The 20,039-nt window shown below is 38.2% G+C and overlaps 1 protein-coding gene across 3 annotated transcripts in view; it reads left to right on the forward strand.

Annotated features, from left to right (window-relative positions):
• Positions 1–20,039, forward strand: part of MARCHF6 (membrane associated ring-CH-type finger 6) — a 76,596-nt gene that overhangs the window by 19,078 nt on the left and 37,479 nt on the right. For all 3 annotated transcript variants that reach the window (XM_081231506.1, XM_081231505.1, XM_081231507.1), the window contains exons 3-10: positions 677–750; positions 3,744–3,887; positions 8,419–8,491; positions 12,506–12,674; positions 14,201–14,390; positions 16,222–16,283; positions 16,900–16,932; positions 19,814–19,865. In XM_081231506.1, coding sequence (XP_081087632.1) covers positions 677–750; positions 3,744–3,887; positions 8,419–8,491; positions 12,506–12,674; positions 14,201–14,390; positions 16,222–16,283; positions 16,900–16,932; positions 19,814–19,865 — 797 coding nt within the window. The remainder of the gene's footprint in view (positions 1–676; positions 751–3,743; positions 3,888–8,418; positions 8,492–12,505; positions 12,675–14,200; positions 14,391–16,221; positions 16,284–16,899; positions 16,933–19,813; positions 19,866–20,039) is intronic.

A 20,039-nucleotide genomic window follows, 5' to 3' on the forward strand; every position in this document is an offset into this window, starting at 1 on the left:
AACTGCAACGTGGAGTATGATTATGATTTTATGATTATTCAGGTGAGGGAACTGAAGCATTGAAAGGTTAAGTAACTTGTTCTATGTCACACAGCCAGCCAATTAGTGATAGACCTAGCCACCAGGTAGCCGTATCCTTAGACCAATATTAGAACTGATGTTGATGCTTGGAGATTCTTCTATATTCAGTTATCTTTGAGGACGTTACAATTTACTTTGATTAGTTAATTGTTCAGTTAATTGAAACTGCTTTTTTTTTTTTTTTTTTTTCGGTACGCGGGCCTCTCACTGTTGTGGCCTCTCCCGTTGCGGGGCACAGGCTCCGGACGCGCAGGCTCAGCGGCCATGGCTCACGGGCCCAGCCGCTCCACGGCATGTGGGATCCTCCCAGACCGGGGCACGAACCCGTGTCCCCTGCATTGGCAGGCAGACTCTTAACTGCTGCGCCACCAGGGAAGCCCCTTGAAACTGCTTTTTAATAGAGGAAATACATGTCGTTTTTATCTTTATCTGTTATAATTCTGTATTCTTAGAGGGCATCAATGATAAAAAGTTCAGGACTTTGTAAAAGTTCTTTGATATGTAAAATTTTAGTAAAGCAATATTAGTTTTCAATGAAACCTTAAAAGTTTTTTTGTTATAAACACTATACTTATGAATGTATTTGTAATTGCAGCTTAGTTCAGTGGCTGAAGCACAGTCGAAAAGAATACTGTGAATTATGCAAGCACAGATTTGCTTTCACACCAAGTAAGTTCTTTCGAAGTTTTCACTGCATTTCTAGGTTATAACTGGCCACATAAAGGTGTTGAAACAGTTTTAAAGCAACTGTGTTCAGCTTAATTTGTCTTTTATGGTAATAGAAAGTATTGCTATAACATTTTGGAAAATATTTTTAAAAACTACACGTCAGCTTTTAACACACCACACGTTAGCTTTTAACACATCACACACACGTGATTAAATTTGTGGAATATTTCTTTTTTCTTTTAGACAAGTTCAAACGTGTACAAAGGTATAATGAGCCTGTATGTATCCATCACTCAGTTTCATCCATTTTCAACTCATAGCCTTTACATGTCATTCCCTAAGCTCTTGTTCGCACCTCTCCATCCTTATTAAAGCAAATCCCATCATTTATGATTTCATCTGTACATATTTTAGCATGTATCCCTAAAGAGTAATGGTTTTTTTAAAAAAATACAGCTATAATACCATTATTTACCCAGAAAAATTATTGATGCCTTGAATTTGTCAAATATGCCATCCCTGTTCAAATTTGGGACATCTTTTGAGTTTAAATTATGTTGAATTTAAATTATGTTGGTTGGAATAATAAAGACAAATACTTAATTCACTTTTTTAAAATAAGGCTTTTTAAGCTCCGTATTTTGTAGGCTTAAGGTAAATATTTTGCAGATCTTTAAATTCTAATTATATTTATATATATTTATAACTCCTTTACCTATTGATTGATACTTAATATTGTTCATCTTAAATAAGTAGAGGTTTATACTGGCAAGTTATCAATAATTTGAAGCACATTTTCATTCTGGGATCCTAGTAAATTGCTCTCCCCCTCCCCCAGAGATATTTTTATGCTTTAGTTTTTGTTTGTTGTAAGCATCTGGAGCTGCTGAGTGTAAATTCTGTAAATTAGTGTTAGTTTTACTTTGTCTTTATGTGATGAGTGTATATAATTAAAATCATTACAGTTTCACTTTTGAAGCTTTGTATTCACTGTGCTCAAAAAATGTCAATTCTGTTGTTTTGTAGTTTTTAATTTTCTGTAGGGCATAAAAACTGTACAGCTTGAGGTTTATTGCAAACTGCAAGACTAAATAATTGAATATCTTCATGAAGTTTGATTGATGAGAAATACTCATGTGAGCTTCTTTATTCTGAGGCCAATAAAAGCTTGTGTTTGTACCTTTTAGTTTTCATTTGACAGTCATGTGCTCTCTTTATTACTGGTTTAATGACTAGCTCCTGTATATCAAAAAATCCTCTTAAAGTACTGATCTTTGTGGGTGTGTTGTAAAAAGTTGCTATTTGTTACTTGTTCACTCCTTTTGTGTCTATAGCTGTGAACAGTTTTGTAATAGTGCTTTCATAAATTTCAGATCACTGATTTTAAGACTTTATTTATCATAGCTGTTTGTTTCGGCCTTATTGGAGAAAGAGGCCTTTATTCCTTCTGTATGTTCTTTCTGAGAAATCTGTGGTAGAGCAGTGGTTTTCACTGGAACCATTTACAAAGGAAATCTTTCTAAAACGTGTGTACATAGGGTCTGGTACCAATTCCAACATGTTTGTGGGGTGGTTTTCCCTACACCAGTGAGCAGTTCTGCAGGACACCAGCTGGGTGTCCTGCAGTTTAACCCACTTCTCATACTGTCTGCTCCAAGACAGCATTCCATTCCACAGGTTGAGGGCTCCGTCCTTAGAGGACTGGCGCCCCTCAACCCCCTGCAGATGCTAGTCGCAAACCCAGGCTGTTACTTCTGCTTTTGACTTTCTGACCCACTGACTTTAAATCAGGGGTTCCCAATGACCCCTTTCTTGGTTTGATTAATTTGCTAGAGTGGCTCATAGAACTCAGAGAAACATTTTACTTATTAGATCATCAGTTTATTATAAAAGGATATAATTCAGGAACAGCCAGATTGAAGAGATGCATAAGGTAGGGTATGTGGGAAGGGAAACTGCACCGTTTTCCCCAGATCTACTTGTTTGCACCAGCTGGGAAGCTCTCCGAACCTGAGGCCTTTCGGGTTTTTATGAAGGCCTCATTACACAGGCGTGATTGATTAAATCGTTGACTCTCTGCGATTGGTTCTACCTTCAGTCCCTCGCTCCTCCCCAGAGGTCTGAAGGGTGGAGCTGAAAGTTCCAACCCTCTAATCACTTGGTTGGCTCCCTTCGAAAACTCAAGCCCTACTCTTTCTCCCCACCCCTGCCAGGTTCAAAAGTCATCTCATTAACATAACAAAAGACACCTTTATGGCTTAGAAAATTCCTAGGGTTTCAGGACCTATGAGCCAGGAACTGTGGACGAAGACCAAACGTATATGAGAAATATATTTTGGTCATCTGAACGACCAGATATGTATTTCTTATAAATCACAGTATTACCTGTGGCAGAACCTCTTTTTCTGAGTATTGAACCACACTTTGCAGAGAAGTGGGAAGACCTTAATTTACCATTTGGAATGTTGATTATTGTGCTAAAATGGGGTGGGGAGTGGCTAACATATCAGTGGGCTGTTCGATGTTACAGGAAGTGGCTCTGCTGCAGATTGTTGTGCATTTTGAGTGCTATTTCTGAGGCTGGCATGGGGGGAGGGTTTTTTCTTGATGACATCTGTCAGCTTCACCTTTTGCTCCTGTTTGCTTTATGTGATCTTTTATAATTTGAGAAACCAGATAATTACAGGGTTTGAATGCTGAAATATGTGTAAATTAGCCTTACATAAAGTTCCTGGCTATGAGTGAGGGATGTGTACTTCTCTTGAATCTTTTTTCCTGCTCAGAGGCCTGTTTCTACATTTCTTATGTGATTTGCTCTCATAAATGACTTCTGGGTAAATGTAGTATTTTATTGCGATTATTTGATTCATTGTTCTTATAGGAAAAAATATTTAAGTGCAATTGCAAATGTTGAAAGTTAAGATAGTGCTACCTGCCTAGAAAATAACCTGTTTGAATCTTCATGAAATTATGTGAACGTTTTCCCCTTATAGTTTATTCCCCAGATATGCCTTCGCGGCTTCCAATCCAAGACATATTTGCTGGACTGGTTACAAGTATCGGCACTGCAATACGATACTGGTTTCATTATACACTTGTGGCCTTTGCATGGTTGGGAGTTGTTCCTCTTACAGCATGTGAGTATTCATTCTTCTGTGGCTGGAGTTATTTAAACATTGCACAACTATTTAATATTATAAAGTAATATGGCATCATAGTTTTGTTCGAATGATATTTAATTATTTGATATTATAATGTCATGTATTAGGAAAACCTCATTTAGGAAACATTATTCACCTGAATTAAAAACCATTTTTTAACAGGTCAGTTTCTTGAATGAATGTGGGAAAGAAAAACACAGCATACAGAGGCTAATAATGAAAGTTCATGAAAGAATTGAAAAAGCAAAATCAAACATAATTAGAAAGAAATTGAATTTTATTCCTTGAAGTTTATTAGAGCTTTCAAGGATGACAAAAGATGGGTTCTTTTGAGATTTTTTTTGTTATCCCCTTTTAAAAAACACATATCTAATGGTGCTGAATAATTGGGAAGCATATCTTTCAAATATAGGAGGCTCTTTGGGAGATTGGTATACTAACTCTTAGTTGATTCTTTTTAGGTTCTTTGTGTTCTTAAAGACATGGAGAGGGGTCGATAGTATATGGTGCCAGAGTATATAGATAGGATTCTTTAGAGTTAACCACAAACAAGATTTTTAAATAAGTATAATAATATCCTCATGTCTCCTTAAAATAAAGTAAAATAAACTCAATCAGTTATAAAAACGAAAATCTTATGAGAGTAGCAGAATAGGTACTATTCACTTGAGTGAATTAGTGAGCTAGAAGATTGAGCAAGGAGTTCTCCAGGATGTAACTCAGAGACAAGAAGTTGCAAGTATGAGGGAAAAAATTTGAGAGATGGAGGCTACATCCGATTCTTTCAGTATCTGTCTAGTAAGTAGTTCCAGAGGGTAAAAGAGATTGAAAGAGAGAGAGCTGACTGGAAAAGGAAAAAGACAATCCTAGACACATTCTGAAGTTTTCCAGTGCTGAATAGGGTGGTGTATAGATGTTACGCTTTCAGATTATCCTACAAAATCATGAAAATCAGACTGGCATCAGACTTAAAGTCAGCAACATTGAATGTTAGAAGACAGTAGAATAGTCAACATATGGCAAAATTTTTGAACCCAAAATCTTATTATTAAATCTCAGATAGAAGGACAAAATACAGACATTTCAATAGATGCAAGGACTTGCTTGGAAAGCTTACTACCTCAAATTATTTATGAAAAAAGTGTTTGAGAATATATTTTACTAAAACGAGCAAGGAATCAAAGACAGGGAAAGGTGTGAGCTCCGGAGAAAAAGAAACAAGTGCTTCTTATAGCTAAATCATAATTGTTGTTAGTCTACAATAATTAATAATTTTTTAGGTATCAATCGGAAACTAAAATTCTAGATGATCTTAACGAGAGAAATTGTGAGGGGAGGATAGAATTGAGAGCTTTTTAGGTTGTCTTATTTGTGGTGAAATTATAGGTGCTTTAGATAAAACAGGAAAATACAGTGTAATTATGCATTAAAAATACAGGAGTAACCAAGTAGAGTCCAGAACTAGCAAAGGGGATTAACAGCAAAGGTGCCACTGCTGTTCAGGGGAGGAAAGATGGTCTTTTCAATAAATGGTACAGCATCAGCTGGACGGGCGTGTGGAGCAAGGACCCATACCATTACCTCCCACCTGACACAAGTTAACTTTAGATGGTCATAAACCTGAATGTGAACATTAAAACCAAACAACTTCTAAAAGAAAGTATAGGAGAACAACCATAAAAGAAAATACTGAGAAATTTAACTTAATTAAAATTAAGAACTTTAATTCATGCTCAGATACCTTTGAGAGAGAAAGGCAAGCTACAGAGTGAGAGACGGTATTTGCAATACACATATCCAGCAAAGGACTTGTATCCACGATATATAAAGAACTATATAAATCAGTAAGATAAAGGAAGACAAGCCAGTTAAAAAGTGAACAGCAGATTTGAACAGATGTTTCTGGAAAGAAGATTAAATAGCCAATAAACACGTGAAGAGGTGCTCAGTATCATTAGTCATCAGGGAAATGCACAAGAAGATGCTGCTACATACTCAGAAGAATGGCTGAAATTAAAAGAAAAGACAGTGCCAAATCCTTCTTAGGATGTGCAGCATCTGCAACATGCGTACATTGATAGTAAGAGTATATAGAGTATAGCCACTTTGGAAAGCTTTTTGATGTTATCTATCAGTGGTAAATATTATAAATACCTTATGATCCAGTAGTTCTGTTTCTGGGAATGTTGGTAACAGGAATAAGAGCCTTGTGTCCACTAAAAGACATGTGTGTAACAGTGTCGTCACTGCAGCTTTGATAATAGTAGTTTAAAACTGGAACCAACCAAACAACTATCAACAGTAGAATGGATAACAGTGTGGCTTACCCCTATAATGGAATACTACATAGTGGTGAAAAAGGAGCTGGCTGACGCGACATAGACTAACATGGATAAACTTCGCTTCTTTGAGAAAAAGAAGCCAGGCACAAAAGAGTATGGATTGTAGGATTGCATTTATGTGAAATTTTAAAATAGGCCAAATTGATCTATGGTGATAGAGATCAGAATAGTGGTTACCATTTGCTGGAGATACTGACTGAAAAGGGTCTTGAAGGAGCCTTCTGGGGAGCTAGAAATGTTGAGAATCTTATCTGGGTGGCAGTTACTTGGATATATACTAATATAAAAATTCACCCAGACACACTTAATATTTATGTAAATTTTATCTTAATAAAAAAGTAACAAAACTTAAATTTAAGTAACTGTTAGGAGAATAGAAATAAGATGATAAGTTTTCATCCTAGGGAGCGGGAATAGGAAACAGTGAGTAAAATTTGTAAAGTCTGACAAAAGACAGGAAAGACAAGAAGGGAGGGCTGAGGAACGGGAGTAAAAGAGAAGAAAAGATAAGATTGCAATATCCGTGATCATAGGGTTTAGATAGAGCCTCGTAATTGTGTATGTATAAAGTGTTCTGCTACAAGAGATAAGTACGAAACAGCCCAGGTTAATGCTAGAGGGATTTGTTAACAAAGGCTGACAAAACGCAGGAACAGTATTCACCAGCCAGATATTATTCAAGATGAAACACTTTAAATGAAGAACAGCATTTTATTTCATATTAATAAAAGGCATAGTCCACTAAGAAAACTTAAGAATTTCTATGCACCAGCAAACAGGACTTAGAAATATGTAAAACATTCATAGTTGTAGTGGAAGACTAACACTTCTCTGAAATCAGTAGATCAAGTAGTCAAAAATTAAGTAAGAACTTTGAGGATTTAAGTAACAGGTAGCAAGCTTTATTTCTGTTCTGACTTGTTTACACACACTCACACACAACTAAAATCTAAATTATGTCACCCACTACACATTCTGTAACTTCTTTCTTTAAGTTAGCAGTGTACCCGTGGCTGTCTTTTCCTGTAGGAATGTGTTGAGCTACCTTATTTTTAAGCACGCTAGTAAGGAGGACTTTAATTTATGAGTCTGTTTTCTTATCTACAGACAATTGGCTGTTTGTCGCTTTTACTTGTTACAAGCATACTTGCTTTGAATGTTTTATACATATATGTAAGTAATTTCTGTCACAGAAAATCTTTTCCTGTCTTTCTATTTTGACTTGGCATTTGAAAACAGCCATTGAAGTCACTGTAAATTTTTGGTACAAGGCTATATAGGAAGTGCTTAAACTAATACACAAGTACTGGTTTGAAAGAAAACCTCAGCTTTTGGGCCTCATTTCCAAATCTGTTTCTGCCTTTTCTGACTAAGAGGATAAGGGATGGCTGTGTATTTGCCCTTACTTCATCTTTTCCCTTCATGGCCAGATTTAAGATTTTGTCCTTTTGAGGACCCTTGAATCTGTTTGTCAAAAATTGGTTGTTAGTTTGCTGTTCATAGCACTGAAGCATGTACTCTACTGAAAAGTCCTCTTAATGTCAAAAATGTGTACCCCCAAAACTTTATTTTCATGAGCAGACTCAGTGAAGTTTAGAATTCTAGGTTAAAGAAAAAATACTCTATTATAATTTTGGAGATATTTTCTTGAGATTGGTCCCCCCCTCTTCAAACATCTAAGCTCATTTAATAAAAACAAGTAAGTAAATCTAGAGAGAATCAAAACTTTAAGCATTATTGTGTAACATTTATTCTTTACTGTCACTATTTTTTTTTTTTTTTTTTGCCGTACGCGGGCCTCTCACCATTGTGGCCTCTCCCGTTGCGGAGCACAGGCTCCGGACGCGCAGGCTCAGCGGCCACGGCTCACGGGCCCAGCCGCTCTGCGTCATGTGGGATCTTCCCGGACCGGGGTACGAACCCGCGTCCCCTGCACTGGAAGGTGGACTCTCAACCACTGCGCCACCAGGGAAGCCCTACTGTCACTATTTTTAATGCTTGACTCTTTTTTCTTTAACTTTAGTTTTATGAGGCTCAACCTGGCAAAGACTAAATGTTTATTTCAGTGGCGCTCGCAGTGTTCCACTTTATCTCTGTTTAGTTGAGCGACTGTATGAGTTACAATGAGAGTTGTGACTGTGTGCCATCGTGCCCTTTCTTGGTAGGCCGCATCTACAAGTGCTTGTTTACTGGCTCTGTGAGCTCCCTACTGACACTGCCGCTAGACATGCTGTCCACGTAAGTACTGAACCTCGTGGTGGTGGAAGGCTGCACATTGTGAATGGTGCTCATTTTTTCTTCTGCATACTTGTGTTTGTTGTAACTTGAAAAGTCCTCCTATTCCAAGGACAAATAATACCTTATGTTTGTTACCTATTCTAAAGTTACAGCGACAGTGGAAGTAGCTGACACATACAAATGATGTTTTAAAACATACCCATCTTAAAGGACAGTTTGGTAACGGTGGGACAGCTAGTTAAATAAGCTGTCGTGTAGTGCGAGAAATGTACTGTTCCATATAGTGATAGGACCGGAGTTCATTTAAACATGTGTTTTTAACAACACAGACATTTGAAGTCAAATTTCTTTTTTAAATGTTTTTTGTGATTGTTAGGAGATGGACTGTAAAAACTTGTTCACTGTGATGGTTTTACTGTATTTTAGTTTGATATAAAGCTTTGTAATGGCAGTTTCTTGGGAAAGACATATATGTGTTTTCAAAATTATTGATGTTAGAAATGCTGTAAATGATTAACAGTATCAAGATCATTAGAATATTAAGCTTGCAAAAGATTGCACCTCTGTTTGTTAAAATCTTCTTTTGTACCCAGTTGACCTTAGGTTTCTGATCCCTATGTCAGTAAAGGCAAAGAACAATATAAGACTGTCTTTTAGAACAGAAGCATGCGGAATATATTATAAAAATAAGCCAAATGGTAATAGAAGAGAGCAGGAGAGCATGTTACATTTCTGATAGAAAAGAAATCAAGGAGGAGGTCTTTTAAGTCTCTTGTGTCTGCATCATTATTTTGAATTGTGGCTGAAAATACTTAGAAATATTAGATGTGTTTGCAACTTGGTTTTCCTACTTGATAGTTTTACCTGTTTTTGGATAGAACAGGCAAGTTATTTAATTTATGTGTTTCTTTGGCAGTATAGGGAATAGATAAGATAAAAGGTTTTGAACTTGAACTTTATTTACATTACAACAGCTTTCGAAGTAATGTTTATAAGTAGACAAGGATCTTGAAAACAGGGCACTAATGGCTGTGGCCCTCATAAAAAGGAGAAGCAGTAATTTGACACACTTGAGAATTTAGAAATAGTGTAATAAGGTAACCCTTTGTATGAAAATATTGACCTTCTATGAAGCGATTCAGTGAAACAAGTAGGACAGCGTTACTATTTTTGGACATCAGATTTTTATATCAGCCATCCAGAACACAGTCTTAGTATAGAGGCAAGAAAAATCAATCTTGGCTGAAGTGTCATTCATATGTCTCCACGTATATGATGTAGCTCATCTCCGGCTTTCATTTAGGAATCGTATACGACATAAAGGCACGTATTAGAAGTAGCGAGGGAGGTCAGAAGAAAGCCAAGGGGTGACTGCTAAGAGTGATGGAAGTTATATTTTAATATCTATGAACTAATAAAAGAACCGTTTCAAACAGGGCAGTCTTGTTCCATTTAGTGTGAGGCTAGAGTTGTGTTTATCATTGTAATTTGTGAGAGAGCAGTGTAGCAGCCAGTCAGTATCTCAGTTGTTTAGAAGAGGAGACTTGAGGTCCCATCTGTGCTGTTCAGTAAAGTGGGGGTGTGTTACTTCTTTAATGGTTTCTGTTTTAAGTGGCTAAATATGTTAATGTTTACCAAAGCTTAAATTGGTAGGCTTTGGCTTTGTGAAAAACAGGTGTTTATAGAAGCCATGTCAGTGAAAATTTAGTATTTTAGTCTCAAGTAAGGCAGTATTTTACTTGCCTACCACCTTTACTTCTTGTTGGCACAACCATTAAACATCTGGTTGTTTGGCAAGTATGATCACTTGGGTGATGCAAAGAGGTAGCTGGTTGTAACAGAAGGAGCCCTGACATTGGAATTAAAAAGTTGCTGCATCTGCAACTTTTTGGTGACCTTGGGCAAATCACTGGACAGTTCTGAACCCCTGTTTCCTCATCTGTAAAATGAGGAAGCTCATGCCTCAGGGATTTGGGTGGGCTGTTCAAAGATTAAATTCACAAATACACGTAAAAACTATATGTGAATTTTGAGCACTATGTTAATACATAGCAAAATTATCACCAAAACTCAGAGCTGTTGCTTGTCTTATGTTGGCAGGCTCTCCTTTTCTCTGTGACCTGATTGGTTAGTGGGCCATACCTGAGTTGCCTTCATGAGCTTCCTCATTGACATGGGAAGAATGCTGAAAGCTTGGTGGGGATAGTGGAAAAAAATTGTAAGCGTGGGTTGCTTTTGTAATCTCATGCTGCCTTTTAGAATTTGAAGAATTGAGCCAGTTTTTCTGAAAGCACTTATAAGTAAGTCACTTATTTTTTTCTGAGTAATGCTTCATTTTTCTCTATAGAATCCATTTTCTGAAATTTTACTTAAAATTTCTTAATATCTTAGCAGCTGCTACATATTAGCAGCTGCTAACTGTAGCTCAGTTCCTCAGCATCTCTAGGCACAGTCTATCAGTTAACTATTGCTGCAAAACATGCTGTCCCTAAAACTTAGTGGCTTAAAACAACAAACATTTTATTTGCTCATAATTCTGGGGGTTAGCAGTTTGGGCTGGGCTCAGCTGATCCATTTTTCTGTTGGGCTCACCTCCATTATGCATGTGTGTCACTGGGGTTGGGTAGTCTAAGATGGGGTACCTTGGCTCTTCCATATGGCTTCTCATCTTCAGAAGGCTAGTGGGGCTTCTTTACGTGGTGGCCTCAGGGCAACATTCTAAAGGGGTGAGAGTGGAAGCTCACCTGGAAGCTCTCTTCTAGGCTTTAGAACTCAGGAAATTCGCTTCTGGTCCAGACAGTTCACAAATCAGCCCAAATTCAAGGTGTGAAGGAAAAGGAAAGGATTCTACAAAGGGTTTGTCACCATTTAAAAATCTACAATAAAATCGACAATAAGCAGTTGCTGTCCTTATTGCTGATGACAAGGAAGGAGTAGAGAAGTGGGTATTTTAGTCCCAACCTATCAAAATTTTAATGGCCTGGAGGGGTCCTTAGCAAGCGGGTGATTAGTATTCCTCTTTTGATTAACGTATATTCCAGCTAACACCCGAGGGCCACATTAGTTCAGTTTGGAGCTACCAGGCCGAGGTCTCCCAAATTGACCCTTCCTTAAGTTCTCCATGGAGGGAAAAACGTCCATTATGGTAGTGAATTTTCCAAAGGCTACCAAGATTCTTGAGTTGCCTTTGAATTACTCTGAAATCAAGACATAGACCGGGGAAGGATATGCTCCTTCAGAGAGGAAAAGAACAAAGAGGTCTTCAGTATTATTATACTCCGTGTATTTTCATGCGAACCATACTTGATCTGTCTGGATTTGTTGAGAAACTAATACACTTTTGGTGTATTTGCAGTTGGCATCAAAATTTAATCTGCGTTCTAAATGAGGCCTTTGTAAAATGTACCACAGGCTTCTTTGCCTCATGCATTGTGTACTGTGTATCTCTCAGCCTTCCTTTATGTTGTCTTTAGGCCTTTCTAGAGGCCCTTCTCCACCTTTCTGATTTGCTGATTGTGTTCATTTTCATGGGTTTAAGTATCAGCTAACTAAGTTGGTTAAACTTGTGTATAAACTAAGGATAAGGATATTCTTAGTAAGGGTTGGACAGAGTCATGTATCTTTAGGAAATTACATGTATTTAATACTTGACCTTTGTCAAGTATTTGGCTACTTTCGGTTTTTTGCTTGCTGCCTTCCTTTTTCTCAGCTATGTTCAAAGAGAGGCTGGATAGCCGATTTATGTAGTTCTGATGTTATTCTTTGCTTTCTATAATATGAACACATACAATACAAATATATAAATAAACATATTTGGCCAGCTTATAAGATACATAAATTGCCACCATCCTCGGAAATAATTCTTTTTGAGAGACTGATTTTTCACCAGAAAGTTATGACTTACTTTTCTTGTTCTTTCTGAGCTTTTTATGTAAAGTGAATGTCGTTACCTTTGGTTTCTTAATTTTAAGTGTTCTTTGGAGTAATTCTATGTACTTTTTTTTTTTTTAATAGGGACAATTTGTTGGCGGATTGTTTGCAGGGTTGTTTTGTGGTGACGTGCACATTGTGTGCGTTCATCAGCCTGGTGTGGCTGCGAGAGCAGATAGTCCACGGGGGAGCCCCGATCTGGCTGGAGCACGCTGCTCCGCCCTTCAACGCTGCTGGGCATCACCAGAATGAGGTAACTCCCTCTAGCCCCAAATTCATTTTATTTGGGTAGGACATAAGAATTATTGTCACCCTCTAGGACCCAAACCCTTGACTCCCGTGTCCCTCATTGCAAAGCAGGACAGTGACAACGTTTGGGAGAAGATTAAAGGAGATGTGAAAAATCAAAAGAATGCTGTTGTTACTTTGCCTCTTAGTTTTCTAGCGAGACTGGGAGCAGTACTGGGGGTATACTGCATGCCCTTTCATTCCCTTTGCCTGGGTTAGCAGCGTGCTGCCGGCCTGGCAGTTAATAGACAAACCACCTGCATGGGCTTCTGACATGCTGCATAACATTCAGGAAGCCCCCTCACCCTCTTTGTTCATTAGTTTCTTCATGTGTAAAATGCCTCACCTTTGTTGCTTTTAGTAGAAACATTACCAAAAATAGAAAAATTGGAGTACTGTTGATAGCAGTCTTGTACAGTTTTACTTTTTATTTATGAGATGACATGCTCAGATACAAGGGTGTCTGCTAGAGACATTAAGAAGAGGAAGATAGGATAAATGATTTTTATTATCTTGTTTACTGAGAAATTATAGGGTTGAAAATGTAAAAAAAAAACAAACAAACTGGCTACTTACAATACAAAAACAATTTGCCCTTTGTAAAATTTTATTATGAAAAAATTCACTATAAAATTAATTCAAAATAATACTTAACGATACTTAAGGACTTAATTTTTCATTTAAGGACCTTTGGCTTTTTTTAGTGTGAAGATTGATTTCATCAAATTCTGCCATACCCTTTTTTCTACAGAATTAAGAGTACAACTTCACCTTTGAAAACCACACATATGAAAAATGGGACTATTAAGCAAGTTTTTACCTAGTGTTAATACTTTCATCATTGTACCTCATATTTTGAAGCATTTTAATACAGTTCTTTTAGAATCTTCATTAACTCCATAGGAGTTCAGTGTTTTAATTAACTACAACTAGGTCTTTGCATTTGGTAGGTAGCAGAATTTAGGAAGAGCCAGAGAAGCGTGCTTATGGAAACTGATAAAAGTTCATATGGACAGGCTTACCCTCCTGAGCAGAAATGAGAAACCTTTTCTCAAGTGTGAACTGATAACTGAGAATTAAGTTATATATCAGTATGTGTGTAAACAGATACATAAATATATTTTCATCCCTGAAGTGGTCAGTAAAGACAAGAGATGCCTTATAAAGAGGATTATGGAATGATGTATTCAAGATAGCCAGATTTGTTAACCTGTTTTCTGTAAAGCTTTGTGAAATGTTAATCTCTAAATTATATTGAATGAATATGTACACTATTAAATGAGTTTATGTTCTTATATACCAAGTTGATCCAAATTCAGATACATTTAGAAGAAATGCCCTTGAGAGGTGGGTTTTTTTTTGGAATTTTAATAGAGTTTGTGTCTGTTTGCTAGTTTTGTTTTTTTTTTTTTTAGAAGGGAGGGTGCTATTTGAAAATAGAGCAGAACTGAGGCAAGTTAGCCAAATTTCTGGTCTCCTCTGTCATTTTAGGCTCCAGCAGGAGGAAATGGTGCTGAAAATGTTGCCCCCGACCAGCCTGCTAACCCACCAGCTGAGAACGCAGTGGTGGGGGAAAACCCTGCAGCCCAGGATGACCAGGCAGAAGAGGAGGAGGAGGAGAATGAGGAGGAAGACGACGCGGGCGGGGAAGATGCAGCTGATGCCAACAACGGGGCGCAAGGTAATGGCCGCCGGCATGTGCTCACCCTTCCTTTGTGACCATGAGTCCATTCCCAGCTCACCTTGGGGAGCATTGGAGTTCTCAAAATTTAATGGGTTTGAAGTTTGTTTCTAACCTGTTTTTACTTTATTTTGGCAGACTTGTATTTATGGATATACATATGCATACTTTTTTTTTTCTATGAAGCAGGGCACATTTTGAGTTTTACAGTTGTACTTTAGGGACTCCCCTAGCGGTGCAGTGGTTAAGACTCTGAGCTTCCACTGCAGGGGGCACGGGTTCAATCCCTCTTTGGGGAACTAAGATCCCACAGTGCCACATGGTGCGGCCATAAAATAAGATAAGATTAGATGAGATAAAATAAAATTCTGCTTTACACAGGACTTTTTATAGGATGGATAGGAAGAAATTATTTGTAAGTTGGAATAGATCCTGTGTTTGTTTGTTTGTTTGTTTGTTTTTTGCGGTACGCGGGCCTCTCACTGTTGTGGCGTCTCCCGTTGCGGAGCACGGGCTCTGGACGCACAGGCTCAGCGGCCATGGCTCACAGGCCCAGCCGCTCCGCGGCATGTGGGATCTTCCCGGACCGGGGCACGAACCCGTGTCCCCTGCATCGGCAGGCGGACTCTCAGCTACTGCACCACCAGGAAAGCCCTAGATCCTGTTTTTTTAAAATGGAACTTGATACAGTTTTATCTTATTCCTTTGCCATTTTTATTGAGTCAGTACAACTTTTATTATCAAAGAAGAATTCTTGAAGTGTACTCTGCAGGCCAGATAGCACCCAAAGAAACCAGTTTCTCATTTTCTGACAGTATAACTCCAGAGTGGTAAAGAACTTCTGAGACCAGCCTGCCCGTCAGCTGTCAGTAGGTCACCACCTTCTTTTCTTTCCTCTGGCCCCAGAGTTTTCCTGTCAAGCACTGCACTGTCACTGGGTCCACTTATCACTGCTGATAGCTGAGTGTTTCTTGTGTGCCAGGCACTCAAACACCAGATCCCTGCCTTCATGGAGTTTCTGGTCTAGTGACGAAGTAGAAATATCCAAGTGAACAAGTTTGTTATTACACATTGTGGTAAATGTGCATGTTGCTCTGAGGATGCTACTGAGGAGAGACCTGTTTTAAATAAGGTTCCCCAGGTAGCTCAGAGGAAGTGATATTTGAGCTGAGACGTGAAGGATGAGAAGAAGCCAGTTGTGTGATGGGAGCAGGGGGCCTTTGCAGGGAGAGGTGGGTGTATGTTCAAAGGCTCTGAGACTGCGGCTCCTGTACCCTAGTGCTGGCCCCTGTTTCCTTCTGTTTGTCTAATGCAGTAGGTCCTGCCTGGTCTTCCTTCTTCCATTCTCGCTCCACATAGTGTTTGTACTGCTCTCTTCCCTTAAAATCTGTCAGTTATCTCCCCATTATGTTAAAGAACAAAACAAAATTCAGGCTTCCCATTCCTCCTGTATGATCTGATCCCTGTCTGTCTGTCGTACTGCATCTTCTGCCACCCTCCTCCTCACCCAGAGAATTCTAGTCCCCTGGCTTCTTTACTTTTCTCAAACCCACCATATTCATTCTTGATTCAGAGCTGTTGAATTCCTCTGTTTCACATAACCCTGCTTATTTCCTTTCTAGCGCTTATCACAATCTAGAATCATCTTATTTTATATGTTGTATTTATTTATGTTTTTAAAAAATTGCCTAACAAGCAAATACTCAGTTTGGAAAAATTTTAAGTGTGGTTTACCTTCTCAACAACAGTTACAAAACACCAAATTAAAAGAGTATATTTATTTATAATTCAAGTTCTATCAGTAATCTCTAAACTACAATTATATTTCCAGACGACATGAACTGGAATGCTTTAGAGTGGGACCGAGCTGCAGAAGAGCTTACATGGGAGAGAGTGAGTGAGACTTCTTTCTGTCAAGTATCCTAGTGTTTTAATCCTAACGTGTCTTAAAGTTGACCATATTTAGATGTATACACTAATTTTCCAGTTACATTTAATGAAAACAATTACCAGAACTTTGATTTCTAGGGAAAATTAAGTAATGTATTATTTGTGATGAAAATACTAAAAATATTATGATAAAGGTCTGTTGATACCTTTTTCTATCTTCTGGCCTTTGATACAGACCTTGCTCCGCTTACAAAATCTTTAACTTGAAATTGTGGACTTTTGAAAATGAAGTAACAATTTAAATTTAAGTATTATTCTGATGCTTCAGTTGACAAAGTAATACTGTTGTATCATGAAATCTTGACTGGCTCCATATCAATGAGTTGAAACCCAAGATGGAAAATTTTAACTTTATAATCATATGATTTGGATTAAAAGAAGATTCAAAATATAAAACTCGCATGAACAGAAGTTTTTCACTCTCTGAAAATGATAGGCTGTATTGGAAAGTAGTGGGTAAATATTATGTTTAAAAATATTGAAAGGAAAATGAGCTTTTTTCATAAATAGAATAAAAAATCCTGTTGCATCTTAAATTAATGTATATTATTTATTTTAGATGCTAGGACTTGATGGATCACTCGTTTTTCTAGTAAGTAAAGCTAATCTTTTTTTTTTCTAATTTATTTATTTTATTTATTTTTGGCTGCGTTGGATCTTCATTGCTGTGCGTGGGCTTTATCTAGTTGCGGTGAGCAGGGGCTGCTCTTTGTTGCGGTGCGTGGACTTCTCACTGTGGTGGCTTCTCTGGTTGCAGAGCATGGGCTCTAGGCATGAGGACTTCAGTAGTTGTGGCACATGGGCTCAGTAGTTGTGGCTTATGGGCTCTAGAGCGCAGGCTCAGTAGTTGTGGTGCACGGGCTTAGTTGCTCCGCGGCATGTGGGATCTTCCCGGACCAGGGCTTGAACCTGTGTCTCCTGCATTGGCAGGCGGATTCTTAACCACTGCGCCACCAGGGACGTCCAAGCTAATCTTTTTTAATAACAGAATTGCGACTTAATTATTTGTCTTAGTGATTCAGTGATTTCAGATTTACAATATGTTCTGGCTTTTTATATTAAAGGTCAAAATGCCCTGTGATTTTTGGTTACTTAATATGTTGAAGAAAGCCTGTCTTGTACATTGAAAATAACTGGCAAAGCATAAAGGTAATATTATTTACAAAGGAAATTATTAAACATATTTGATTTTTAGAAAATGAAATTCAAAGTTGATGGTAGTTAAGAATACTTGGCCTTCTTTTAAAGTCCCACCTTGTGGGACTTCCCTGGTGGCGCCGTGGTTAAGAATCCACCTGCCATTGCAGGGGACACAGGTTCGAGCCCTGGTCCGGGAAGATCCCACATGCCATGGAGCAACTAAGCCCGTGCGCCACAACTACTGAGCCTGCGCTCTAGAGTCCATGAGCCACAACTACTGAGCCCGTGTGCCACAACTACTGAAGCCTGCACGCCTAGAGCCCATGCTCTGCAACAAGAGAAGCCTGTGCACCACAACGAAGAGTAGCCCCCGCTCGCCACAACTAGAGAAAGCCCTCACACAGCAACGAAGACCCAGTGCAGCCAAAAATAAATAAATAAAATAAATAATAAGAATTTTTTTTAAATGATTAAAAAAAAAAAAGAAAGTCCCACCTTGCAATGTTTAATGCCTGAACTGCAGTTTTGCGTTGTTCACAGAGAGAGCCCCGTTTGTTGCGCCTCTCCTATCTTTACCTTAATAATAAAGAATACATCTGTATGATGAAGAACAGTTCTTTAATGAACTTGTTCTTTAAGGAGAAATGATGCTCTTTTCAGGTTCTGTAATACAAAATCACTTGCCATTTGGGAGTTTTGAATAGCTTTAAGTATCAAGATGACTTTGGCTGCAGGTAGCCAAACCGCAGCTGACCAAACCAGTAACACAGGAGGAAGTCCAGAGGAAGGATAGGCTTCAGGTGTGCTTGATCCGGGGGCTCAGCAATGTCATTGAAGAGTCAGATAATTTCCGTCTGTCTCCTCTGCTGTCCACAGTGTTGGCTTCCTCTTCAGGCTGGCTCCTCAGGCCAGAAAAGGAAGTTGAGGTTAGCAGTGTTAGGATTTTGAGGAATGTATCTGATGATAATTCACAGATTAGTAAGAATGTGATATTAGTGAGCTCCTATTCAAGGCTTGAGTATAATCAGTATAGAAGGTATTATTTGGGTATATACTGATTTCTGTCCTTTATCAGTCCCTCATAGATGAGTGATAGAAGTCGTTGAGGCAGTGGTGTTAACTCAAATCCATTCTAATTTTTAGAAAAAAACCACAGGATGACTTCATGCATTTGTTGCAAATTATTTAATATGTACCATGTGCCAGCTGTGATAGTTACTGGATGACTCAGAAATGAATGAAATAGGGTACCTGTTCTCAAAGACTCTTTATAGTTTAGTAGAGAGAAATGAACATGTAAACAAGGAACTTTAGGTAAAGACTCTGACAAACAGTGTGTATAGGACACAAGAGACATAGAAGAGGGCTTAGGCCTTTCTTAGCAGAGGGGCGTTGTCAGCGGGGAATTTTTATGGAAGATAACTAGAGGTTGAGGCACAAAAGATATTGAGGATAAGGACAGTTTGGGAGCCCTTAAGGCAGAGAAGCTGAAAAATGCAAGTGATATGAGCCCACATGCTAAGTAGGAAGGTACAGTAGTAGTTAAACAAACTTATCATCCTCTTGCCACTTGGATTTGTGGCAAATTGGGAACCTGATTAGAATAACCTTTCTAAAAAGAAAATCTTACCATGTTAAGATTCGTGAAAATCTTTCTCCATGGCCCCCTTGGAAGGATCATTTAACTTGATTGTGGGGGGAGGTAGTGGGCCTGGGCAAACGGGCTTGGGTGTCCCGATGGTCAGCGTGGAGCGTGACTGAGCACACGCGGAGGAATAGGTGGGTGGGCCTCATGTTGGAGGCGGTAGTACCTAAGTGTGGAGTGTGTCAGTGGCCAGGTGAGAGCACATATTCTGAGACGTGAACAAAGAAAGCCATGGGGACAGAAGGGACCAGAGAAGATCAGGTGACCTTAAAGAAGGCATGAGAACACACTGGACACTGAAAAGAAGTGCTGTGCAGTTTACATTGATACGTTGTTCACAAATAATGTGGTGTTCAAATTTTTCTTTATTTAGAATTTTTTAGTGTCATATGACTTAAATGAAACCTGGCGATTATTTATGAGAATCTGTGTAGTTTGTGGTAGATTATTAATTTCTGAAGAGGAAATGTTTATGGATTGATTTCTTTGTTTTTTTTTTCATGTGGACATGATGAACTTTAAGTTTCATTAGGTTTAGTTTTATGAGCTATCTAATGAAAAATGAAGTTACACATAATTTCTGAACAAAATCTCAAAATTATAGTAAAAATTTCAGTCTTAAAACTAAATAAATGGATTAAACATAAATAGGAGATGAATATGTTTTATTAATGCTCTTTTCCTTTAGGAACACGTCTTCTGGGTGGTGTCTTTAAACACACTGTTCATTCTTGTTTTTGGTAAGTGGCGTTTATGCTTTTATTTATGGTATTATGGTAGGAGTTTAGTTTTCTAGGAGTCTTTTTTTTTTTCTAGGAGTCTTGTTACAGGTTTTGTTTTGTTTTTCAACTTAGGAATATATGAAACAGTTTTAGACAGTCATCTGGTATAGGAAGACCCCAGGTATACAGTTA

The sequence above is a fragment of the Mesoplodon bidens genome (assembly GCF_964165515.1).
Source record: "Mesoplodon bidens genome assembly, chromosome: 4".
Taxonomy (NCBI): Eukaryota; Metazoa; Chordata; class Mammalia; order Artiodactyla; family Ziphiidae; genus Mesoplodon; species Mesoplodon bidens.